The sequence below is a fragment of the Topomyia yanbarensis genome, chromosome 3 (assembly GCF_030247195.1).
Source record: "Topomyia yanbarensis strain Yona2022 chromosome 3, ASM3024719v1, whole genome shotgun sequence".
Taxonomy (NCBI): Eukaryota; Metazoa; Arthropoda; class Insecta; order Diptera; family Culicidae; genus Topomyia; species Topomyia yanbarensis.
Genome location: NC_080672.1, coordinates 424506709 through 424534390, shown reverse-complemented (window position 1 = coordinate 424534390; position 27682 = coordinate 424506709). Strand labels below are relative to the sequence as shown.

The window sequence follows — 27682 nt, the reverse complement described above, 5'->3', positions numbered from 1 at the left end:
TATACGATTGAATCACTTAAGCGCACTTTACGGCTCTGCCTGAAATAGACTTTAAAATTTCGGGGGTTTCTGCGTCACTTTTGAAAGTTTTTACGTTATCTTTATTAAAAAAAAAGGCAAATGGTAGCTATTTTTCCAACTGAATAGTGCAAATACAAATTGATTCCGTTCAGTAAAATGAAAGTCGCTAACGTTCAAAAACTTTGCACCCTATTTCTTCCGAAATTTTTGAAATGTTCAAAGTCATTTTAAAAGGTTGAGGGTCATCTGGATATAGTTCGGCTAAAAAAATCTAATTGCTGTACTCTGCGGCGAGTCTGTCTTCGAGAAGGTTACAAATATTTTCGAGCAAGTAAGTAACTCATCCAAATCTTCGAACATCGAACAGTGGCCTGAACTCAGGTCCGAATGCCGTTTGACCGGGTACTGCTGAAACTCGATGAATGTGTTTTGAGTAAAAATAATATAATATAAATCCTGTGGAACAGCCGATTTCAAACAAATTCCCTGGCGCATATTTTTCGTGGATTAAATAGCGAGAAAATTTATGATTTGGCAAGAGAACTGTTCCTGTGACAAAAAACAGCGTTTTCGTAGCAGAAAATACTACGCATTCGGAAGTAAAGGAAGTTCCTCAACAAATGAATGTTAGCATGCATTAAGTCCCACAATAGACCGTCAGGTTTTGGACACACTTAACCAGCTGTCATTACAGCAAGGCTGTGCTACAATGATGTGACAATGGAATCCAGTTCATCCCAAAAGAACAGAGCCACCAAATTTTCCCCAGCTCCGTCTAACAGCGAAGCATTGGGTGATAATGAAGCGGAATCTGAAGATGAAGAGCACGATCTTTATCGACATTGGTCGGATGAAGAATTGGAGGAATCAGCAGGCCAAGACCGTTAACGAAGAAGGTGGAGCAATTAGTTAAAGTTAAAATGAAGGTTAATCTCGCTCAAGTAACGTACATTCAGTTACATCACGTTAAAAACTGTGTTTTGATCACGTTTAGAAGTTTAGCACAGGCAGAAAACTTCATTGCAAAGAACAACATGCAACATGAGGTCGAGTTTAATAACACCAGAATCAAGATCGCGGTGCATAAGGAAAACGACACGGTGGACGTGCGTATCCATGATTTGGCCCCGCGCACTAAGCAACATTACATCAAACAAATCATGTCGTAATATGGAGAAGTAGAATCTATTACTAATGGCACCTGGAGAAATTTTTTAACCGGCATTCCCAACGGCGTTCGTATTGTGGGGATGCGAGTGACTAAACCAATACCTGCTTACATGACTATCGAATGCAAGTCACCGAAAGATGGCGCAAACAACGCTAATCACATATCCCGGGCAGACCACAACATGCCAATTCTGTAACCATAAAGCCCACTACGGAAAAAACAATAATGCAGGTACAACGACCACGACAACCGCTGCCAAACCAACAAATAGCATCGCCAATAAAGAAACAAATACCGATGAAGACGGATTTACAACAGTGACCCGTAAGAACAAGAAACAAATAAGAACCTTTGATCGTGAACAACAAGAAAGCAGTACCGATGATGACATGGACGGGAACGATAACCCGAGAGAAGGCAGACTGAATGACCCCCACGCGGCTTCACCGCCAAGGAAAAGGATCTCAACACGCAGCAGCAAACTGCGTCAACAAGATCTGGCAGATAGACATTCTTAATTCCTTTTTATTTTTACTTATTGTAAAAAAATTAAAAGACCCACAGCTCAGTTGTGCTAACGCATTGAGCCGTTTCAAAAAAATATTCAGATAAAAAAAAACAATTAACTGAAAAAATTATCTCTTATATATTCTCTAACCTCCAGTCTGGGAAGAAATCATCCATCAAGATACGATATCGGATATCTAACCTGTAAGATTGTCGAAGGCTGTAAGAGGCAAAGTCACAGGCTACTATGATGAATACAACGCGTTAGCACTCACGATTAGAGCACTCTAGGTAGAGTGTTGCCAAGGCCAATTTGACATATCCAAATCAGCGAAAATTTTATGTATTCAATTGAGCACAGCTTCTTGTTTTAGAACTACGGGAACGAAGTATTGTTATCTTAGTAAATTACGTTTGAAAATTTTGCGTGTAATTTTGATCACTAGACTGAATCACATTCTGGTTCGAAAAAAAAAATTTCAAATTGAAAGCATGTTTATAATCAATCCACTGCTGGATTCCCTCAATCGAAATATTAATAGTTCTGGAGACAGGCTCAATAGTTGTCCGATAAAATCAGTTCGGTGATACCAGGCCCATGCTCAAGGGAAGGGTTTTAGGGGTTCTAAACCCTCCCAAGAGGGTTTCGAATTACTTTTAAAAAATTCTTAATTTTCTAATCAGGAAAAAACTATACTGTGAGCCGTTTTATTACCTAAAATGCCGTTTGACCTGGGTAACTCTACAAACAAGTCTTTGAAGGAATCAAGTCAGAAATCTTGCGTGAGGTCACTGAAAAGGGATGTATGATAAGTTGGTCGGTCGGCATCTCTGGATCGGTTCACATCTCGACAAGTTTCGACACTATATAGCAACAGTTGTGAGTAGACCAGTTATACAGTAAAGGTCGGTCAGAGAGCTTCCAACGGAACTAAGCACGAAAAACACGAATGAAAAACACAAAGATAGGGAAACTATACCGTCGATGGTTTCTCCATCGGAATGGCTGAGAGCTAAATGCCTCACAATAACTGGTATCGGGAGAAATACCGCCGCCGGGGGACTCTAAGCACCAGTTGGCAGATGAATAGGAACGAGTAGCACCATGAAGGATAAAAAAAATCCTGCGAAGGTGATTGTAAAAATATGAAAATCATTATGGTCGTTACCTTCGGATCGTTAAACTGATCTGTTCTCACTGGCTCCGATAAAAGGTCGACGACATTACAAGATGATTTTTTTTATTATAAAGTATACAGTTGAGTGCTTGAAGATTTTCAAGCGATGCTACCTAGAGAGCTTTACTCACGACGCGTGTAAGGAGTAGATACTGAGCACTAGATTAGGATTGTTGCTGGTATATACAGATTGTCTAAGCCTACGCTGAAAGTTTTTAAATTTTCATTTTCTTTTGCAGGATATAAAAACTCTTTCATTTCATAACAACAACAGTCGAAAAATCTATGCTGATAAAATTCGCTATATTGATTCTATTAACTTCACACTTCATTTTTTTAAATTTTTAGCAGCACTTGAAACAGTGACATTTTCTAGTTTTAGAGCCAGTGTGCTTCAAAAATTTAATGTTATTTAAAAAGATCAACGGTCAAAATTAGACAACAACTTCTGTCAGCTTTGTTTGGATAAGAAAGTGTCATACTTCGGTGATCGATTTCTAAAGTAGCAATGTCCGCCCGTTTCTCAACGAAGCTTGGCATCCACCAGTAATAAATAGCCCAATGATAAGGACAGGAGACAAAAAAGACACTGTTTTAGCGATTTTTTTTTCTAAACCAAAGAAACAACTCAGCTGTTTGAAATTTTAAGCACATAATTGTTAAAAAATATATCAGAAAATTTCCCACTTTTAGATTGAGCAGTAAAGTGTCTCGTGCAAGGATGCAAAATGCCTACCTTTTCTACGGCTGTAATTTTTCTACCTACATTCTCCTTTCTCATATGACGCTGCACAGTGGTCGGAAACGCCAAAAACGTGAACTTAATTCACTAGAGGCCAAACCATCGAATATATTCACAGGGTGTCTTTGGAGGAATTGTTCGTATGAATATTCCCCACAATCTGAAAATAGGCATGGCTTACTATGATCGAACTAAAAAAATTAACTTTTTATGCTGACAAGATAGAAAGTTGGTGTCTTCGACAAAGTTTTAGGAATATTCATAGTGAAAAATTTTGTTGAAGAACTTGAGCTTGTAGGAGTAAAGGTTATCGATTTATAAGGCGTTTTCTATGGCAACCCCCTCAAATCTAGTTTTCTTAATATAACTTTTTTCATTGTGGCTTTTCGTGCAAACTATGTTCTAGACAAATGTGTAAGTAACAAAACTACATAATATTGTCGAAGACTGTATGTAAAAATACTCATTTGTTTCAAAGTTATTGAAGATTTTTACATTTTTTTTACACCAACTTCAACTACGTATAAGAAAGAAAGGTGCAAACCAAAATTCACGAACAGGCACTTTTTTTACTTTCTGAACTATGCACAATAAAGCTAAGAAGGTTTGGTGCGTGGCACTTTAGAACCCTATGAATAGGGTAAGCTTTCTTTATCATGTTTTTGACTTTTTCCATACAAAAATCAGCAAAAAATTTTTTTTCGCTTTTTTTCGTAAAATTTAATAAATAATGGTATGGCATTCTTTTGTAAGCGTTAAATTCATTATGACATGTTTATTTGAGTATATATTAGCTTGGAATCTCCAATAATATTAAAAACTTTACATTTTTGCTCCCATATTTATAGAATCTGAAATATTCAGGTATAAGTGAAAATAATACTTGTAATTGAACATTGAACCAAGAATTTCAAAAATGGGGGGCAAAAAAACTCAAAAAAATTTTTTTTGCTGATTTTTGTATGGAAAAAGGTAAAAAACATGATAAAGTAAGCTTACCCTATTCATAGGGTTCTAAAGTGCCACGCACCAAACCTTCTTAGCATTATTGTGCATAGTTCAGAAAGTAAAAAAAGTGCCTGTTCGTGAATTTTGGTTTGCACCTTTCTTTCTTATACGTAGTTGAAGTTGGTGTAAAAAAATGTAAAAATCTTCAATAACTTTGAAACAAATGAGTATTTTTACATACAGTCTTCGACAATATTATGTAGTTTTGTTACCTGCACATTTGTCTAGAACATAGTTTGCACGAAAAGCCACAATGAAAAAAGTTATATTAGGAAAACTAGATTTGAGGGGGTTGCCATAGAAAACGCCTTATAAATCGATAACCTTTACTCCTACAAGCTCAAGTTCTTCAACAAAATTCTTGACTATGAGCATTCCTAAAACTTTGTCGAAGACACCAACTTTCTATCTTGTCAGTATAAAAAGTTAATTTTTTTAGTTCGATCATAGTAAGCCATGCTCTAATTTCAATTGTTTTCTGATTGTGGGGAATATTCATATGAACAATTCCTCCAAAGACACCCTGTGAATATATTCGATGGTTTGGCCTCTAGTGAATTAAGTTCACGTTTTTGGCGTTTCCGACCACTGTGCGCTGCTGTCTTTCGCTAGTGCAGGACGCCCAGCGCTGTACGGCAGCCTGTAAGCAAAGCAGTAACATGACAAAAAATTACTGCCCCCAGTACAGCCACCAGACGCGAGCGGAACAGCTTCTCTCTCTCTCTCTCTCTCTCCTCATTTTACACTTTTTGATATTTTTAAATTATTCAATATTTTTAATCACAAACGACGACAATGAATTCGGTTCGTTTACGCCACGACCGGCATCAACGCTTTCGTGTGCGGGCCTCTTCCTTTGACTCTGCAGAGAAAAGTGTACAAAGCGAGAGATGATAACGAAAAATCCCAAAAGTGTTGTACAAAGTACAACAGCGCGAGTGCTCGAGGGTTAAGCAACAAATTTGTAAGAAGATTCATGAACTTCAGGGCGTCTCCATATAAGTATTTTCAAAAACATAGATATAAAAACTTCGGCGCAAAAATGAGGCCTGTATATCTTGAAACTACACTAAATTTTAAGTCAGATTCATTATAAGAGACCCATGGGAAACCATCTCAAAAATTGAAATACGTTTAGAGATAAATTACTGATATTATATTCAATTTCTCAATTGATTTTTCTTGATGCAGAACAAACGTAAAAAATTTCTGCACAAAAGGTAACATCTATAGTTTAGCATATTCATTCTTCTTTTTAAAGAACTCAAAATTACTCAAATCGGCCCTATAGGTCTTGTGATATCGCTATTTGAAGTTATACGGTACGAACATCATCAACAACATACGACATCACTTACTTCAACGACATGTTAAAAGTTCATTTTTATCCGATTATCGTAAAATTTTGAGACAATTTTATTCAAAACGAGAGAAAAATAAAAAAAAATTTAAAAGAGAATTACAAGACTTTGATTTTTCGGGTTTTGTCACTCGTCATGCCACTGCTGCGCAGTGATCCGGATCCAGCATTTAGGATGATAAAAACATTTGTGACTAAACTACTGTTTCCAGAGCTTTCGTGCCTTCGCAACAAATAATCTGTGTCAATTGTGGCATATTGTGAGATGAGTGATATTAGGGTGGTCCTAATTATTTCTTTGATCTGGAAATTAATTTCGAAATAAAAGGAGATAGATCAATCAAGTGTTCCGCAAAATTGTAGTACAACCTTTTTTGAGCAACTTTACTGAAGGCTAACTTTAAAGGTTTTAATTTTACAGCTATTAGAATGTTGTGTGATAGGGTATTGCTAAAAAATTCAGGTTTTTCGTTACAACTTTTTAAATATTTTTTTTCCTTCAATGCGTCTTCCCAAAATTTTTAGAGCTTATCGAGACGAATAATATTTATCTAGGCAGATATGAGATATCTCATTTAGTTCAGAGGTTATGAACATTTTTAGCAAAAGAAAACACAACCTTCTCAAATATTGATATCTTAGAATGGAGCAAGTGAAATTGATTTCTCTTTTTTTACATTCGAAAGATTACAATTAATAGTATTATGTTTATCTCAGAACTTATTTTTATTTGGCCAAATTTTATTTTAGTTTGAATATTGTGAATATCATTACTGTTTGTAAGATTTAAAGTAAAATGGTCAGTGTAACCTATCAACTATTTTTGAAATAATATCATTTGTCATCGTGTTTTAAAATTCTCCAAGACCTTCGTTTTGATGATAAAGTTGCAGCAATCTACCCCATTTGCAACATTTTCTGGAAAATATGAAAAACAAGGTAAAGTCTACAAAAATGTTTCTCCGAACATTCTTACGTGACGGAAATTTGCGGATTGAAAAGTTATTTTAGACCAAAATATTAATTTTCTGGGAGAAATTTTTTCGATAACTCAACAGATTTAAAAATAGAATTTAACTTTCATCACAAAAATGGCTATTTTCTCATGCCAGACAAAATATTAGAACATTTTGGAATTCTAGAAATTTATCAAAAAAAGAGTTATCTTGAAAAAGTGATTTTGAGTGGTTGTGTCATAGAAAACGCCACAAATGTCTATCAATGTCAACAGATAGACAAATGATCTCTTCAGCAGAGTCGACTCGTATTATATCCTCTAGAACTTTGTTGAATTATTTTTTTCATAAATGATCAAAAAAGTCATATCGCAGTTTTGGGGAGATTAATCACCGAACTAAAATGGAAAACAAAATGAACATACAAACATTTTTATACAAACTTTGCTGAAAACACTATTGCTCAAAAATCGACTTTCCGAGGTCAAAACAATTTCGATCAAATTTTATTTATTTGGAAACACTGAGCATCGGTACCGAAAGAAATTCCGCTGCCGGGAAACTCTCAGTCGGAGTAGGATGAGTTCCCCGCCGGGGATGATCCGAATATATCGTGATAAGGATAGGAGCTGAATGGCTCACAGAAACAGGAGTTTAATAGCTCATGGAATCAGCATTTAAACGGCTCACTGAGACGACAGCTAAATAGCAACGTAATAGATGGGGACAAGAAGCAAGAGAAGAGTCAAATCAAAGCTCAAAAGTCCTAGGACCAAGTGAGGCTCCGAGATAGACCAGAAGAAAGAGGAGCGACAAAAGCACAACGAGCCCCGCCCCCTGGAAGCAATACCTTGATGTAGTTCCGTGGAAAAGAGGGATGACAAAAAATAAGGGAAGTTTGTTTATGAAAGTGAGTCATGAATCCCACACAGTGCCAGTACATTACAGGCCTGGCTTTTGAAGCTTTTCAAACCTTACTATAAAAAGAAAAAAACAAACACGCATACACACACATACAGACTTTTTCCGATCTCGACGAACTGATTCGAACGGAATATATTATTCGGCCAGGATTAGGTTGAAGATTTACAGAGTAATTGGACAACCTTTCTATATGAAAAACGCAAAAAGGTAATAAATATGCCCATTTCCATCAATTTCAAGCATTTTTGACAAAAACAAATTAATTTTTCAAACTGATCTTAGTAGTTGGTACGTTACAAAGAGTTTAAAAAAACATCAGTTCAAATATTGACAATCTACCGTTGTTCATGGTATGCTTCGAATAAAAACCCGGCTCGCAGATTCCTACCTTTTCTAGCTCCCGTAAATATTTTCGAAAACAAAATATGGAATTTAAAATGTCCGTCTTCCAATGATTGCTACTGCAGCTTCCATTGCTCGTCAGAGCTGGTATAAGTTGTAATCGATTGGTGTAAGAAATTGTGGTCACCGCATTGCATTCGTAGATATCTGTTGGACAAACAATTTTTTTGTATTTCTACGAATTATTGGAATTCATTAAGAACATTTAACATTTTATACTACCAGAAATTGTACCCGGTATCAATTTCAATCTTTTTTTAAAAAACCGATATAATCCACCTAGCAGTGAGATGAGACATTTCTTACACATTTCACTATTGGATTAGTTTGCAGAACTCACGAGAAGTAGGCACCCAACTAGAGGTGGGATGAAAACAGTTTCTAGTCTTGCACGAATAAAATCCCGAATAAACTGAATAAATTATAGAAATCAACAAAACGACCGAAATAAAAAAGTAAAGCAAAAAATGAAATAATAGGTTTTTAAATTCATAAAATAAGTAGAAAAATTAATACAAATCAAAATTATAAAATACACGAATCAAATTAGATTAGGTTATTAAATAAAAATTAAGATTATATTTAGAAATAGTCAAATAGAAATCAAATGAATCAAATGAATCAAATGAATCAAATGAATCAAATGAATCAAATGAATCAAATGAATCAAATGAAACAAATGAATCTAATTTGTGGATATTTTTGGTCTTTGATCCGTTATTTCTCATGAAAGTTCGTACCAATATAACAAATGTGCAGCTGATACAACTCATTTATTCGCCTGTGCCACGTTCCGTCTTCCATCTGAACTCCACCATAGATGGTACGCAACACCTTTCGTTCGAAAAAATAAAATTGCATTCTTCTAAAAATTGTAACTGGTGACAATTGTTATCGATTTTTGTATTAAGTTGCATGGATTTTCAAATTATTTGCTCAAGTGTACTTCTACGAAGTTTTTGAAAATATAGATTCTTCAAGAAATGGCAGTCAAAATCAAATAAAAAGTATACGTGCGTAATGTTGATCCTATGCTATGAAAAAAAGTCAAATTATCAAGTTGATGTCGCCTTATAATCAAACTACGGACCATATTCGAATCATTTTCTACGAAAGATCGAGTCTGGCCTGTACTTCAAAACGCTGTTTTAAACCACTGCACAGTGGTTCCATTCCTTAAGGGAGGCGGCCAGAAATCTATTCAATGCAAATTTTGATACAAAATTACATTTCTTTACTAAATTTGGGTCGTTGAATTCAAATTTCGCAATAAAAAATCGATTTTATCCACCTAACAGTGTGATGTGGGGGTTCTTATTACATGAAGGTTCACATTAATTTTTTTTATTCCAGTATTTTTTTAGTATCGGATAGTACACTGAAACCTCCATTTACGAACCAGACCGGGGGTTCGTAAATTAAATTAGTTCGTAAAAAAAGTGTTCGTAATTTGGGATTTAGTTCGTAAAAAAAGTTTGCTTCACATTCTTATTAATATTCGTTGGTTGAGCAATATTCTCGAAAACCATAACAATATGGGTATTTTTGGAACGGGTTTGACAAGTAGATACTGAAAATGGACAATTGGAAACTTTTCGAAATCCAAGATGGGGACTTCCGGTTGAGCAATATTCTCGATAACCCTAACAATATGGATATTTTTGGAACGGGCTGGCCAAGTAGATGCTGAAAATGGACAATTGGAAACTTTTCCAAGTTCGATATGACGATTGCCGGATGAGCATTATTCTTGATAACGAACAATATGGGTTCTATTTCCGTCATGCACTCGTCAACCCTATCCAGAAAATACCCATATTGTTGAGGTTATAGAGAATTGGATTCCAAAATAGTTCAATACATCGTTTTCCGTCATGCACTCGTCAACCCCATTCCGAAAATACCCAACTCATATTAGTGTCAATTAACTAAGAATACATAAGTATATAACTTCATGCTGTAATGTACGAACTCAAACTTTCCAAAAAGAGTTCGTTATTTCGAATTTAGTTCGTAAAAAAAGTTACGTAAATCGAATATTACGTAAAAAAAGAGTTCGTAAATGGAGGTTTCAGTGTACGAGTTGTGCTGCGCTGGTAAAAAAAATGAATAGTTATTCATTGGAAGTTCTCTAAATTGTTGCTTTTGCTGCGCCATAGAATTATTGCAGTGGGTAGTCCGTGGGGTGTATCTGAATTTGGTGAAACATCTTCTATGCCGCTGTCAGATCGACATGATGCGTCGAATACTAGCCGCAGTGTGATTGTGGTGCTATCTACCTTCTCAACGTCATAGTACTATCTCAGTGTTTGTATTGATCGGTCGACAAACAAAAAGCTGTTGAGATCTTGTCGTTTTCTAATCATTCAACGATCTTTTTCGGATTATTATCCTACCGTCGCGGTTCCGCGTAATATTTGGTGGGACAGTTGGATGCTGTGCTACCAAATATTACCAGTAAAAATGGCTTTATTGCGAGCACGACAGAATTCTTTTAAGATTGACTTGAACAGTTGTTCCTAAACGTCCTACGTTTGAAACAATCCACAATTTTGTTTACGATGTTCTAGAACTGCCAACCGAAAGAGTTATACGCCTTCATCCGAACGTAACAAACAACTGTGTCTATGAGAAAACAACGGATTTCATTACTGCTCAAGGAATTGTGAAGCGCTACAATGGTGTCCACCATTTTCTGCTACCCGTCTTGCTCTTTATAGAGAATGGCGGGGGGAGGGAGTGGACGCCAAGGTGCACGATCTCTCGGAATGTATTACAGACAATGCGATCGTTCGCTGTATGAAGCAATATGGAGACGTTTTGACCCAAGGGTCCGACAAATTTGCTTTCAAGGGAATCGAACCTGGAGTAAAAATTCTAAAAATGATTTTGAAGAAGCCGATCAAATCCTACATCTCCGTGGAAGGAGAAAACACTTACCTAACGTATTTTGGACAGACTCCTACATGCCGACATTGTGAAAATAGCAGGTTTCTCGTGTGCAGAAAGCTGATAAAACAAAAGTAAGACATAAATGTTCGCCTCAAGCAGGCACCGATCATAACTCTTCGCCGCACAGCTTCCGAAACGAGAGTGGCTCCCAGTAATCAAACTACTTCTCCAACGATTGTAGTTAGTGTTGAAGTGGCGATTACTGGCGAAAATTCCCAAATTACTAACACAATAAATAAACAACCGTGTTCCTCTCACACTAAAACCCAGAGAGAACACTAATCGACCTGTAAAGCTCCGATGGCAAAAATCACCAGACTGAGAGCGAGTAAAGGCACTATAACCTAGGTATATTAGCCAGGACAGGGCTAAATACTTCTGTCCCATCACATCCCAGGAAGCTAGGACCAAAGGAGTGACATTAACCCTCTTAACCTTAAGTCACTCCCAACGATTTATCAAATCCTCATCAAATTGAAACGGTCGGTACGGTTATCCACGTTTCTTCCTTATTCAAGATTTGAAACAGTTCGTTTATTAAATTCTTCATTAAATGAATAATTCAATTGCCGTATAACTTTGAATCATCTTCACCTTGTAAGCTGCAATAGTTGGCCTGGCCGCTTCAATGAATGTGTCACATATCATATGTACCACAAACATTAATATCACAACACTTGATGATAGGAGGTGATTTCAACTCAGTTATAGCTAATAAAGATGCTATTGGAAACAGCAACTTTAGTAATGCTCTTAAAAAACTATCCAGCCACTGCATCTCCGTGATACTTGGGAAATTTTTCATAAATACTAAGTTGATTTCATCTATATTCGTCCAAACTCATGTTCCAGGATAGATAGAATCTACATCAGTGAGAGTCTAAAACAGTTTATGCGAACAGCCATAGCAGCCGCCAACTCTTTCAGCAACCATAAAGCATGCATTGTGCGAATATATCTCCCCAACCAAGGTAGGGTGTTTGGCAATTCCACACGAAATGGATTCATTGGACACGGCAACGACAACGATACAGAAACTGGATGAGCTGGTGGATCGAATACACAAAACCACGAAGCGTTTTCAAGTGACAAATGAATTTTTCCGAATATATCACACGAAATTTGAGCTATTACATTCTCGGTTAAGAATGGTGTATGTGGAATACATGACCAATGCCAGTGCACTGCCTAAGCTAAATTTGATTAAAGGAAAAAGGTTAAAATTTCAAAGTGAATTCATTTCCGAGTGAACGAGCGTTTCCTGGCTGGCGAAAAACTATCTGTTCCTCAAATCGGCGATAAATACCGGCACAAGCAAAGGATGATGATAAAAAGTCTATACGTAGTCGAGCATAATATCACTGATGACACCGACGAAATCCAGCAACACTTTCTGAACTACCACGAACAAATGAATTCATCATCACCAACAACTCCGTACACGTATGATTGCAGGAATCCAATTCCTATCGAGAACGAGACGAACAGAACAATGATGGAAGAAATTACAACATCCGAAATTTTTGCAGCAGTAAATTCAAGTACTCCTGGGAAATCTTCTGGGCCTGACTGGATTCCAGCGGAGTTCTACAAAAAGGCATTCGATACGATCCAACGTGAAATCGGTGCAGCGAGATCTGAATAACAACGGCGTGATAGGAAGAGACGACCCTTCCCTCAACAAGTCTCCACAGGTGAGACCTGTTTCGGAAGTAACGCCATCTACCTCCACACCACGAGCTGGTACATAGACTTTTTAATCCGTAAAGTATCGCGTTTGCTTGCTTCTGATTACAAACAACAGCGCGTAAGCAACTAGGCCGAACCTCGAGCAATGCGAATAATACTAAGGGACTTGCTTGATTTGGGCCGAAAGAACACATTCCATGGTCCATCTTTAAACGTCTTCGAACGTAGACCCATGTTTGAATAACAGCCACGTTCTGGGGCATCTCTTAACGAGTTCAGAACACCGTGTCGGCAATCCAAAAGATATAAGATGAAAAGAATTGGGGTACTTAATTTTACCGACGATAAAACGATCCGGCTGCCTTTTCAAATGAACAAAAAGCCACAATGCTGCCATATACAGGTTTTTGTGCTTCACTATTGGTTAGTACCAAAGACCTTGAATTACAAACAAAACAGATCCGAAATTATGAATAAAAGAGTACTACAATACCTATCCTGAGTACTGACCATATGTTTCGACAAATTTCGCAGTCTACGTTAACCGTACAGAAAATTCAGTTATTATGCTACGATCATATTGCCAGTGAGATTCCGTCCGTCCGGCACCTAAGCTTTTTCCACAACCACGGTAATCAAAACGATACCAAACCATTTAAAAGTCTCAAAGCTTAATATATTCTGATGCTTTTCGAAGCACCAAAGGATCAATCTAATGTGAACCACATCCAATGAAGGAGGTTATCAAAGTGAATCATAAAATCATGAAATTTCCAACATTAAAAGGTTTTGAATGCTTTCAATCTTTTATCATACTTCCTGTATTGGGAAGAACACATTACGGGATTCGCTATTATTGAATACAAGACAACGTGTTTGGTATCTTACAGTTGTTGTACAATAAGTTCTGATGGTGAAATATGTAGTGCTCTGATCGACCATGGTTTAAGTAGCACAAATTAATCTTCAGCATAAACGTACAGTGCAGATATCGATTTGAGTGGCACTGCAATAATGGAATACTTAAGTAGTACAAATCTGTAGGAAATCTTCCAACATGTACACGATCTGGCAGTGAAGAGGTGTTAGATGTAAATTTCTGCTCAGAAGGTATTACGCATGAGTAGGCAAACTGGATCGTGTCCAACGCTCTCCAACCGCCTCTTTATATATCGTCACTTATTGTAATCGTCTTCTACCATCCTGTTACACAATGTTGTCTAAAATATTGCAAAACGCTTTTTATCAAAAGCAATCAAGCTTAGGATTTTTTCTGGATATTGATGCTTTTGACAACGTGTCTTTCGAATCCATTTTGGAAGCAGCACAACGTCATGGACTACCTTCATACATTTCAAATTGGATACACGCAATGCTTAGCAACCGATATCTATTTTCGACAAGTAGAAAAAAAAGGAAACTGACTGCCTGCGGATGTTCTCAAGGTAGTGTGCTGTCACCACTTTTAGGGAACCTTGTCGCCGAAGTGTTGTCGGAAAAAAATTAATAAACTTGGGTGTCGGACATATGGTTTCGCCTATGAGAAGGGTTGGTCTTTAAAAATGCTTCAGAGTCAGAATTGTCTTATTCCCAGTGAAAACACGGAGATTCAAAAACCGAACACAACTGCAAAGTTTAGCTCTAATCGGGGATAGTCGAGCTTTGTGGTCTATCTCATGGAATGTCTCATTTAAAATACCATAATTCGGCGATAAAGGCTACGGGAGGTACGAGGGTACATGTTTTCATTTTTTGCTTTTGTAGTATTACGCTGGAAGTCAATCAATATACCGCACTGCTGCATAAACTTGAAGAGACCCTTACTTAAATGAAAGAAGCAGACAGGAAGCTTGTAAAAACAACAACTCAGCTTACGGGTACTTATTTCACATACAATCTATAATCTGTGCATATATCTGAATAGCTTTCGTGTAAACGTGAAACTAAACTTCGAACCGAGCGAACATCCTATGATCAATGTCGAAACACAAAATATTAACCATAGACCTCTCCTTGGCAGGTTTAAATGGGTAGCATGACAATGCAAATACGGCTAAATTCGCCCCCCCCCCCCCCTGTTTCCAATCAATTTCAATTACATTTGGATATTATTGATAACACACAGTTATTATGTTGCAATTGTAGAATTTGTCTTAAAGAACAGCTCATGAAATGAAGAATGAAAAACTGTGTTATTTTTCAATAACAATTACACATATTGGCTGATTTTATGATTCACTATAATTTTTTTTATTCAACTTTTATGACATTTTAGCAATCAAATTGAAAATATGTGGAACCGTTTGCTGATACTAGATATGCTGCTTTGTTTTTAACATCATCATAATACATCATCCGCAACTTTTATTACGTTTCTGTCTTCTTTGCATGATTATTTGCTAAACACTCAAAGTACTTCATCCACCTGCTAATCATTCACATGCGTAGTGACAATAATTTGTCGCCAGACGGTTCCGTGCAACCGCCTCTAGCATATTCCATTTAGTTGTTCGTTGTATCTGGCTTCAATACCACCAATTACCGGTACATACACATACGTATGAGTTATTTCTGTTATACTGCTCAAAGAAATAAATGCCCTACCCGACGTACTTTATCTTCAAGCTATTATACCTTTCCAACGCACCGTGTCTCAATTAAAGCAGTGAAAGATGACAAACATTACTTCAAAGCGATCAAAGAAGCCTACGACTCTTACCCGTGTTGAGCACGCAGTTGTCATTTACAAAGAATAGACCATTCTGGAAGTAATGGCAGAAACACATAATTACGCAACTTAAAGAAGAATCGTATAGAAAGTCAACTTGTGGTAAACTTGAATGGAATGAAATTAATAATGTCTGAGTACGAAAAAAGAAAAATCTTTTTCGACGGCACATAAGAAACGTTGTCTACACAAAGCGCAAAGGGAATACAAAAACTCACTCCGTACAGAATGTCGTTTCTGATGATGTAAATGAAAATAGTACCTGAAAACAGTCGTCGAGTGTGGCGCTTTCGGAGCATTCAATGCTGAAACAGAGAAGCATACTTTCGGCCCCTTGACGATCTCATTCGCTACTCTGGCCGCATTACAACATTAATTTGTGACAACCTTTTCGGAACCGAAAAAAAAAATTCTTTCATGATCCCCCTTTCTTTTGCTTCTTTCAGGTTTGAAGCGTGTTGCCTGGCCACCACCAGCCGAGTACGGTGACGATTACGAGCAGCATCATCCGTCGCAGAACAAGTGCTCTCCTCAGGCTCAACAGCAGCAGCACTATCAGCATACACCTCATCAGCCGCAGTCACCGGCGGCCGCCTATCAACAGCCGAAGCCACAATATCAGCCGCACATACAACCCCAACAGCAACCACTACACCAACAACAACAACAACAACAACCGCGGGAACGTATCATCCCCATTCAGAGGGTAAGCTCATTAAAAAGCAACCACACCGTAAACTCTAATCTATTGAAAACGCTGCATCCAGTGAAAGCTTCTTCTTCTTCTTCTTTTCCCGCTTTCCCGCGACCTCCCCGTTTAACTCTTTTCTTTTGAAATGTTGCTGATGAAAACATACGGACCCGCGAGAGATGTTTTAAAAATTTTGCTCGACTCTTGCACAATGTTGCATACATCTAGGTATCCTCAAAAGGGTGGGTGACCCTTTGAACGGATGACATTCAATTATTCTGCTGCGGTTGGTCGCGCTTTGAAATCGTTTAGCTGCGGAGGCAAATATCTTTTATGTTGACTTCAGACGGGGGAATAATAATCATTACACCTGCATCGATAAGTTGAGGTTGTAACTCGGAACCGTTTTAAAAACACCTTTATGAGCGTGATTGTGATTGAAATCACGTCGTAATTTGGTTTGCTCTTCTACAATCGATTCATGTTGTTATGCAGAGTTTCAACCCTGACAACGAACCACGTTTCTTGTTACCAACGAAAACTTTCCGTGCGAACTGTAGCTTGCTTTGATACATCACAGGCGAAATGTGTACCTATATTGAAAGGAAAGCCGATGAGCGCGAATGCTTAAAAACCACAGGCTCCTTAGAATATTTTCGTTGATTCTCGCTCGAGGGAAGGGTGTTTGCCCGCCTCCGTACGAGCATAGAAACACTGGAAACCTTAGTAATTAACAGATACCTTAGAATTTAATATATTAAAATTAAATTTAAATTTAAATTATTTTTCTTAAATATTTCGTTTCGCTAAGTTAACGTAAATTTTCGTTTCATTTCATTCTGCAAATTTGCGAAAAAACAACTCAACACAAAAGATTATATATTTGTTCAACATTTCATCGTCACGCTCGAAGGAATTTGGCACGCATCCAACGCCTTCCTACCCGGTAGGTTATTGATCCGTTAAAAATCCCTGAAAGCGAGTGACCATTCGACAACCCGACCGTTAACAGAGACTTTCACTTCACCCCACGACGTTGCATTGAAAAAGAACAAATGAATTCTAAATAAATCTTTCAACGATTTAGGTGCGCATTTGCTGTCGACAGGCTTTTCAATTTACCTGTCACCGGCGTCGACAAGGCACAACAAAAAATTACTTTGATCTTCGATACGACCAATCCTCAATATAACAAATTCGGGCACAGGTCAACCAGAAAAATAACCCACCTGTGCCCGATCGTTTGCCCAAAAGTAATAACAAACAACGATGCATACTAATCCAGAATATTTTTCCCCCGTCACGACCATATGACACCTGTATGCACATTTTCCACTTTCAATCAAAATATTGCCACAGATTTTCCCAACTCCCGTTATCTTGTTTCACATGCTGACGATGATGGACTGACGGAATTTAAAACACAGACTCATACACACATAACCAAGCTGTAAGCCCATTTGTTTTTTTTTTGCCCGCTCTCGTGGTTTCCATTTAAAAATTAGCCTAATTTGCAATAAATTTGCCATATCGAAAACGAATACATAATTAGTTTGTGACTTTTCGGCCAGCTGTCGCGCTTTACCGGGTGATAAAAAGTCAACCTTTTTTGCACTCGCTTGGAATTTTTTTCTTTTTTTCGAAACCCGTTGGTAAGTGAATTTTTAAAATTTATTTTCACAAGTGTGTGCTACGTGACCCTCCTGCCTCCCTCCCACCAATTGAATAGCTCAGTTGAAATTCAGCCGATGGAAGCGAAGGTAGCGGGCGGACTATATGGAACAGTTATGCAAACTTCATGCATAAAGTGGCCGACATGGTTCGATGATGACAGGAGAAAGAGAACAAAAAAAATGCAATGCGAAAAGAGTATAGTGGCCAGGACTCGTTCGGAAATAGGCTTTCACTGAATGACGTTGCGAACGAGAATACAATGGGATAATTTTTCAGCGATATACTGCACCGATTCGATATTGCATTTATATTTCTATTTCAATGCGACAATAATGCTGTCATACATGTATGTATGGATGTATGGAATCAGCAAGCAACAATAATTGCAGAATTTGGGTAGCACAAAATCGATTTACTGAATCATTGATGCGAATTTAAGCAATTAAAAAAATGAAATTGCTGCCGATCTTGTCCGGGGCTACTACTACTAGTGCAGAATCATTGGCAAGGACATCACCGGTCAAATCGATATCTCAAACAGTTATGTGACAATACAACAATCCTTTATGCATATTTCGCGAAAATAAGTACCGATGTAAGTATGGGTGTCAACATAAGTAGCATCAGGGCTTTTAATTAATTAAATAACGATTTGTAAACCCGACTCAAATTATACGAAGCTAATAGCCATATCTATACTAAGTTTTGCTTATTTTAAATTAAAAAAACTTTCGTTTCGATTAGAGGACGAATTTAATCCGCATATAGAAAAAGAGTCCGACCTCTTGGGAGGAGAAATTCTGGAATTTATGGAGACTAGCATCTTTTCCGACATCTAGAAAAAGTAAGATACCAACAAAAATGGTCGTTCGGAGTTTTTAAAACGGGTAAACTTTCACAGCTTCTGACAGAGGATGACAGACAATGGTGAAACCAAACGGATGAATCACACAAATCTTACTGCCGAGAGCAACGATTCTAACACAAGCAACAGAAATAGAGAATGATAATTCTGTTTCAAGGATACATCTCAAGCCTGCGATTCCTAAAGCGAAATTCGTCCCCGAATCCCTTTTTTATCAACAAATATGTGAAGTAGGACACGAAAAAGGCCAAACAAAAGAAGCCCGAGGATCGCAATATGGTCTACACGTTTCTTTGAAAAAAATCTCAAATTTCTTCCGATAATAACTCTGATCGATGGTACGTTGGGTGAGGTAATTCCCCATCCCTCTCTGAACTTTTCATTAGGAATAGTGTACGATGTTAACAAGAAAAAACATCGACACAAGACAATACCTGCTAACCTGTTGAACCAGGGAGTTTGTGTAGTTTGGAAAACCACCAAATAACAACACCATTTATTTGAGACGACTCTATGCATCAACCGCTTAAACGAACCGTGAAATTTGACACTGCGTGTAAAACTCTTCTTTATTACCAGGGCACCATTTGCTACTAATCCACTACTACTTGGAGATTACTGACCCCTCTCTGTAGCTCGCGTGTACATTCACGTCGTCTTCGTTATCGCTGTTTCAAGCTTCATTTCTTTGTTACTTGATACTCCGCTGGCGGTTGGTTTCGAGATGCTAGATGCAGCAATTATTGATTGGACGTCTGATTGTGATTAGAGCAGAAGATGTGATAGGCGGTAGATGAAAGTAGATAGCGGCAGCTTTGGTGCATGATTTTCTTTAATTGCCGTCTATTTGCAGAACTCCTACATAAGAATCTGACAGAAGTATGTACGCAGTGTTCTTGCATGACATTTTCGTTGTCGATTTGATTAATATACCACAGCTTCAATTCTTATTTATCTTCAAAAATATATGCTAGTTTTCGAACACTACTTTTTAATAAACAAAACTTTCGAATTGAAATATCATAAAGCTTTACTTATACATATCAATTAAATACTATAATGTCAGCAGTACATATCAGAACTCCTGATCCATAGCAACCAAAAGCTCATCTGCTTAAAAATGAACATAATCCGCTTCACTCTGACACAACATTTATTCCGTAGTAATCGTAGAGTTTAGCATGCAGAACTAGGAACCTACACTCAAAACGAATCGTCGGGAATGTAAATGCATCTGTTTTTTTTTTGCTATCGAACTGCGAGCGAAAAGCTCCTAGATGATTCGTTAGTGTTCAACCAATCTCATACATATGCAATACAATAGCTACACGGTGCTGGCTACAACCTGAATAACCACTTATCAACATCTGCATGCTGTCCCACTTGTGACCGCTGCTGCAATGATGAGAAGTTTATATAGCTCATTCGAACAACCACTATTCAGGTGTCGTAATTGTATTGTATTGTAATGTTTATTGGGGCTTGAACCTCGATAGATCATTAGTCCTCTCTATGTGTCGTGGCCTAGAGTGTAAAAATAAGTTTTAACGAGAAAATGTTTGTCGGTTCTAGTCCTGATGCTACCTGTAAGTCATTTTTTTCTAAAAAGAAAAGTTCTTATCACATACATAAAAACGGGATATAAAGAAAACTGAGAAAATGATGCAAAGCAAAATGCGTTACTGACGATGATGAAAGGCCGGCGGGGGGATGCAAGTGAAATCATCACACTCATCATTAGTGCATGGCGTTATAGCACAGATAGTAAAGAGGTGATTTTAGCGAATAGGTATTTGTCGGTTTTAATTTAAAAATCTGATGACCGGCTTTGTTCTAGAAGTTTCAGATAGTGAGTTATTTATAGCCGCGGAGAAGAGAATGGTACAAAACAAAACGCAGCGCAACGATGATAAGATTCTGTTTAAAGGGTGGAGGAAATGAAAGGTGCGGTGTAGAAGAAAGGGAATTTTGCTGGACTCGTTAGGTACAAATGGCTCTTCCACTGCTCTGTAATCAACGCATAAATGATGTCGATGTCATTCGCGAAATGAAGAAGCAAGTGAAATCTTGTGATGATCGTTCCATTGCTTTACACATCAGATCATCGTATCACAGTTTCGAGCACCATGTTTGAACAGTAGATAAGGAAGTCCCTCGCCCTACTTCAATCCCTTCACTGTCACAAAAGAGTCGGGTGTCTCTCCAGATACTACGATTGATTTTGTCTCATCCGGCGTCACTCGAATCAGCTTAATCAGTATTGTTGGACTTCTGTTCGAGTTTTATCTGCCACAGTTAATATCGTTTCACTAAATCGTATGCCGCCTTGAAACCCGTGAAAAGATGATGAGTGTAACATTTGCATTATTGAAATTTAACCAGGACATTTCGCAGGGTAAACATCTGGTCCATCGTTGATCGTCTTTCCCGCTTTAGATTTCACCGACCAAAGATTCAGCCAACCAGCACAGCCTAATGAAACGACCATGAAAGAGGCGGCAATGAGGCACATTATGCCTCCCTAGTCATTACTCAAGCTCAGTGGCGTATCCAGGGGGGTTTTGGGAGTTAAACTTACCCCCCCCCCCCCCCCACCTATACCAAAATGAATTGAATAGAACAAAAAATTTGGTGGCGACCAGTTTAATTTAAAATTAATTGAATTGTTAAAAAAAATATTTAATGGGATCTTGTAATTGATCTTTTAGTAGCGATCTTATAGTTGACAAATCATGTCAATGTCGTATAAAATTCCTGCATGAAAACAGCCACATAGAAACTTATGAAAAATGGCGTTTTCCGTTGGCCTCTAGTAGGTCAGAATCAGTTTTTATGAGCATTTGATTTTCTTTTGTGCTATCAATTATTTGAATAGCCGCTAAGTAGGATTGGAAATGAAGAAAATTAAAAAAAAACAAGTTAGTGGCTATTTATGATGTACATTTGAGTACTGAATTAAATGGCGTAATACAATTTTGAAAACAAGGACTGGTTCTTATGTTATGAACTTTAATAGCGAAGAAAGGTCAAATCAATGCTCGAAAACTGTTTTAACGGTAAACATCACATAGCTTAGAAACCGTCAGCTTTGGTTTTGGTGAATAATCCTCCCATATGGATTAATGCATTAATTCTTCAAAAAAAATAGTCTTGAAAAACTTGGTGTCTTCAGTAAAGTTTTCGAGAATTTTATTACAAATAACGTGGCTGAAGACATATATTCAGGGTATCGAGAATAGCCAAATATACTATTTGCGAAAGTGAACCTTCAAAACAAGTAATTCTGACATTACTGTATACGATCAATCTCTTCTGCTATTAATAAACAATAAAATAAACATTTTATCTAAGCCATGTGTCTCTGAAGTTTACAGTAATGTTTTAAATGAAATTCTCAGCTCAGCAACTTTGCTGAAGACACCAAGTCTCATACTATTTTTTGAAGAGTTGAATTCCCTTGATTATTTGTAGTAGGACTTATCACTAAAATAATTATATCAGAAGATGCTTTTGTGTTGGAAACTTGTTGCTAAACTTTCACTTTAATACTTTACTTACCAATCAGTCTAAGATCATGTTGTCCTTTGCTCCAGTTCACTCAGTCCATGGCTTTTTTTCGCCTCACAGGGCACGAAGACTCCTCTGGTTCCCTTCATCTTGGCCGATCTCTCCTCCTTGTAGCTGTCGGATTAGTTTATAGAACCATTTTTACCGAGTTGCTAACCATTCTGGCGACATACCTCCAGGTTTCTTGACCGTAGAGGACAACCGGTCAAATTTCATGCGATGTTGTACATTCTTCGATCGAAGGTTTTTCGAAGCCCAAAGTAACAAAGTTCACCTGCTAGAATACGTTTCCAAATTTCTCTGTTAGTGTCATTATTGGCGGTCATTAGTGAGCCCAAAAACACGAACTCATCTACCAGCTAGATATCATCACCATCAATCGATATACTCGGTGGGAGGCGTAACCTCTTACTATCATGTACTATGTCGGACGCATTTGTGACCAGTTCAATTCGCTTTTCTTAAACCGTCCGTCGGATGTACGTTCAAGATTGTGTGCCACAATATTGACGTTACCGGCGATGCTAACAATCTGAACAGACTTCCGGAAAACCGTACCACTCGAGTCAATCCTCGCTCTTATTATCACACCTTGCCGTAGCCCTTTTCCGAGTGTCAAAAGAACACGAAAGTATCTCTAATACTCATCCGTATTTGGGTATTATTTGCCAATTTTCTCAACGGACTCGCTTCCTAACGGTGATAGGCGCCGGCTAATAATTTGGGAGAACACCTTCAGCAATGTGACTGGATGAAGGAAGTAGTACATACCATCTTTAAACAGGGTGTTAAGTGGAATTTCTGCAAACTAGTTACCGACGCTAGCTGTAACTAGATGTACCTGATCTTCAAAACCTCCCAGTGGAGTGCTCTACCCAAAGCACCTCTCTTCCGTGTTTCAGCAGCTCACATGGCAGTTGATCATTGTCAACAGCTTTATCAGTCCTAAACCGTCCGATCTCCTCATGAATCTTAGGTAGATCCGGCGCTGGAAATCTGTCGGCGGCTGCGCATGTCCCTAGGCTGATTCCTGCGATATTTACTATTGCTATTTCGATGTTCGTCATAATACACTTATCGAGCAGCTCACACTCGGTCGTAAGAAGGTCTCCATTAGTATCTCTTCATGTGTCGGCCTGTGGTACATAGCCTTTGCTCGAACGATTTACCTACTCGGAGAATTTTCATAACTATGCACAGATGCTCCATCGCCTCGGTATCCCGATATTCCTGTAGGCGATTTCGAATCTATATTTGCACTGCGTAAGGGGCGCACATTTGTGATGTCGAAGCAAAATTTGCCATTCATTAAAGCTTTGCCGATTTGGTTCTCAGTTTGTTAATCAGGCGGGCTCCAAATGCGCGTAAAATGCATCTTTCTCGTTCTCGGGTCACGCTTCGTGAGGGCAGGGCACGTTGACGATGCTGTAGTTGTGGAAAAGGCCTTTGATCCACACACATCCTTTCGCTGATCGTATGCTACTTGATTACGCGTTGGTGCATCTTCCCCAGCACTACAAAGATAATTCCTAACTTGTTTGTTGTGCCGTCGCAGTAATAGAATGTAACCCCCTTTCCACACATTCTGTCCTGCCAAGCAAAGTTCCTACAATGCTATGGCTTTGAAGTTATGAGTTTTGAGCTCATTATGTAGGATTCGTTCGAACCCAAGGAAGCAAACAGACTTACAGTTCGATGTTCCAAATTTCCAATCGTTGTCCTTGTTTCGTTACGTGGGCTTTGATCGATTATTCTGATCCACCTTGTCTTCCTGATTCTTCGTAATGTGGTGTTTTTTTAATCTTCGTAAAGTGTTTTTTTCTATTTTACCCAACCTCCTGTCTCCTCGGACAGCCGCGCGGGGTTTCTTTGCCACCTCACGTATTCAGTTCTGTCTACAGTAGGGTTATAGCACACATGGCACCTCGCACCTTCTCATTTCGCTTCAACTGCACAAGACGGTAGTACCCAGCCGATACCGGGCTACAGATAAAATGTCATCAATAGACACTCAGGGAAGTATGAGATAGGAGCTTGTGAACACTGGGAAGTATTCACCATTTGACGACTAACCTTCGAAGTTGATGGTTTCGAAATCATGTGATTTTGACCGTAAGAAAAGTTGTCGAACATATATTAAAGTGTTTAGTCTTTGCGTTGCGTTATTACGATGATTTTGGCGGATTGCACACCGACTTCATCATGTTTGACTGCTAATTATCTAATAAGAGTTGCTTAGGAAGTGGTAAGCAGGAATTCATACAAATCCGATCCATACTAAAACCTCAACAGCATGATAGCCATCGTTGTCGGCCGCCCCCATCTAGACGGGAAGTGTTGATGCTTCACCTACTTAACGGAAGGTAGACGACTCATCAGACTCTTCCATAGGTGTCGCGGAATGGGTGGTTTGAAAGGGTATAAGGTCTAGGATTCGCTCCAAGCAAGCGATGCGACATGTAAAGCATGGTTTAAGAGGTAGTAGTTTAGTTGGTTTTCGAGTACACGATCACTCGAAAAAGAAAAGATCTTCTTTAGTTTTTGTTCTTTTTAAACTCTGGGTAGTCGGCTACCGAGAGTATCCAATGTTTTCTAAACAAAAGCAATTTGAGCTCCATACAGGTGACCGTGGCAGCATTGCCCAGAAAAGCTAATGTTATCCGCATAATGATCACTATTTATTGCGACACTATTTAGACAATTTTCGCTATTCCTTCTCTACGATATAGTTATTCGGTTAAAAACTACCAAGTGATAACACGTTCTACATGATAAAGAGTTATGATAGCTCGAGATGTTATAAATCAAGGAAAGTATTCCCTATTTTCCTGATGCATGGGCTTGTTAGCAATAACGGAACTTGAAAATAAATTTAAAAAAAAAAACAGAAAACAGACGCGGTGGATTTTCAGTACGTATTGACCCATGATCATCGATACTAGTCAGATTAAATTGTTATTGGAGCTGATCAAAAATATTAATTGAGGGATGTGTACACAAAGAAAACCGAGACGTTATTTTGAGCTGCCCAATATAACCTTTAATTGTACCGAAAGATTCACGGTGTAAGACGAATACACTAGCAGATACACGCGCGCGTCGTTTGTCCCTCTTCCCTGTCAGCATACGATCACAGAAACTAGCCAATCTTCACTAATGCCACTCCCGCTGGAAACGAAACTGAAACAGGCAACCTGTGGAAGTGAACGAACTGACGAGTTTAACCAAAAAACCGCAAAAGGTGGCCTGTACCCCGGTTGGCACCACGGGAGGTAAGGGATGAGAGTTCTGTATCAGAGGTGAATGGCGACATAGATTGGCCTCATGTTACACGATAATACAGAACATGTAAATACACCACACACAGAACAACTCTACTTATCAAAGTAAACGTAGGGGAACAAGGGGAGACTTCACCAAGCGCAAAATTCTATTTTTAGCTATGGCGTCTTCTATTCGATTATTAAAATTTTTTCAAAAATATTTTTATACTTGTTTCGGTCCCTTAAGGTAATTTTAAAAGTTTCGTTTGAAAAATCCTTTCCTTACAGAAAACATTACGTGATTAATAAATTTGCATTAAATGATGTATTTTTTTATCAAACTTTGTATGGACATATCTACTCGAGTACTAATTACTATTAATGTACTAATGTACTATCTTAATCTTTGTGAAGCAGTGAAATGATTTTACATAAATTGGAACATTGAAATAGTTATTACTAGAATTTGAATGACATTGAACGCAATAACTAATGTTGGGGAGACTTGACCAAAAAAAAAAAACGATCTCAGAAAAACTTTTGTAACTTTTCAAAAATTGGATTAAAAATTCTGCAAAAAGTCATGAAGACGCACAATAACTTTGCACATTATATCTCAATGACTTTTGTGAGATTGAAGGCTTTTTTACAGATTTATGTTATTTTAGCTGAAAACCTGGTCAAGTCTCCCCATATTCCCCTACTCCGTCTCGTGAGACGAGATGTTGAAAAGCTAAAATACTCAGTGATTAGTAAATTCGCGTGGTTTCAATAAAACGGACCGAGTTACAAGCAAAGTGAGAAAAGTAGGCCTTGCTTGTATATGTCGTGAAAAATGTGCAAAATTGTGATGTGATTTTTAACTGCTGAATGAAGAGAAATCTGTAGCTCATTGATATTTCGTGACGCGTAAAAGTTCGGCAAAAATACCGAATAAAAGCAAAATTGTCTGAGTGCGTAGGAGTAAACCAAACAACTTTCAACAATTTAAAGTGTAGCACCATTGAAAACAGCGTCGTTTATTTTTCATGGCTCTTGTATTTAATAGCACCAATTTCCGCGTAAGAGCTGAAATCCCACCACAAACAGCCTGACAGCAAAAAAAATGAAAAATTTACTCGCGACATCGTAACCAATTCCGGGAAGCACCTAAATTAAGCGACCATAAGCGTGAAATCGGCAGCGGTATTGTGGCACAGACGCACCTGACAAAAATATGCTTTATGTGAGTTCTTTCACCTGAGATTATGTTATGCCGCTGAAGAGACAAAACATTAAACGCAGGGAAAACGTAATAATTTCTGTACCGAACAGGGGTGTGACGAAGCGCACTCAGCTAGGCACTAGGTGTGTGAAGAGCTTGTCTCGCCGTCAAAAAGGAATTTTCAAGCCGTAAAAATGGCCCACGTTTCCGCTATGCTTTTTTTTCTTCTTCGAGCAGGAGCCCTCCTATTCCGGCTGAAGTAGAAATTATAGCAAATGACTGCCGCACAGAAAATCGACGGAAATTTATATTTGTTCTATATGTGTTCTGTTCCGCGAGGAATTGAGTCTGCTTTAGTACCTGTGAGAACTGGGCGGATGGGGGGCAAATGCGAACCGAACAAAGTGGTTTATACCTATTTTCCGGTCGTAACGTGAGGAGTGAATCGAGCCGGGGATGGAAATAAAACCGAAAGTAGTAGCTCAGTCGGTATGAACGAAAGTAAATATGGGCGGAACACGTGTGTCGACTAATAACTCATGAATTTGCCAGTCGATGTTCGCTTGAGTGTGAAAAGTGGCGCCTTCTATTTGAAGATGGGATAAAGTTATAGCGGCAGTATTGTTACCGGGCGTTCAACTGCAAAATGAGGCTATAATTTACGCGAGATTGCCAAGCAAAGCTGCGCCAGTTTTGAGTTCAGTGATTAATTTTACTGAAGGCGATATCAATAAATCTCAATTTCAATAATTACAAATGATTCAGATTCCCAGGCGGAAA

The 27682-nt window shown here is 38.1% G+C and overlaps 1 protein-coding gene across 9 annotated transcripts in view; it reads left to right on the top strand.

Annotated features, from left to right (window-relative positions):
• LOC131692479 (uncharacterized) overlaps positions 1-27682 on the top strand; it is a 534648-nt gene that overhangs the window by 367152 nt on the left and 139814 nt on the right. For all 9 annotated transcript variants that reach the window (XM_058979544.1, XM_058979545.1, XM_058979546.1 and 6 more), the window contains one exon: positions 16085-16344. In XM_058979544.1, coding sequence (XP_058835527.1) covers positions 16085-16344 — 260 coding nt within the window. The remainder of the gene's footprint in view (positions 1-16084; positions 16345-27682) is intronic.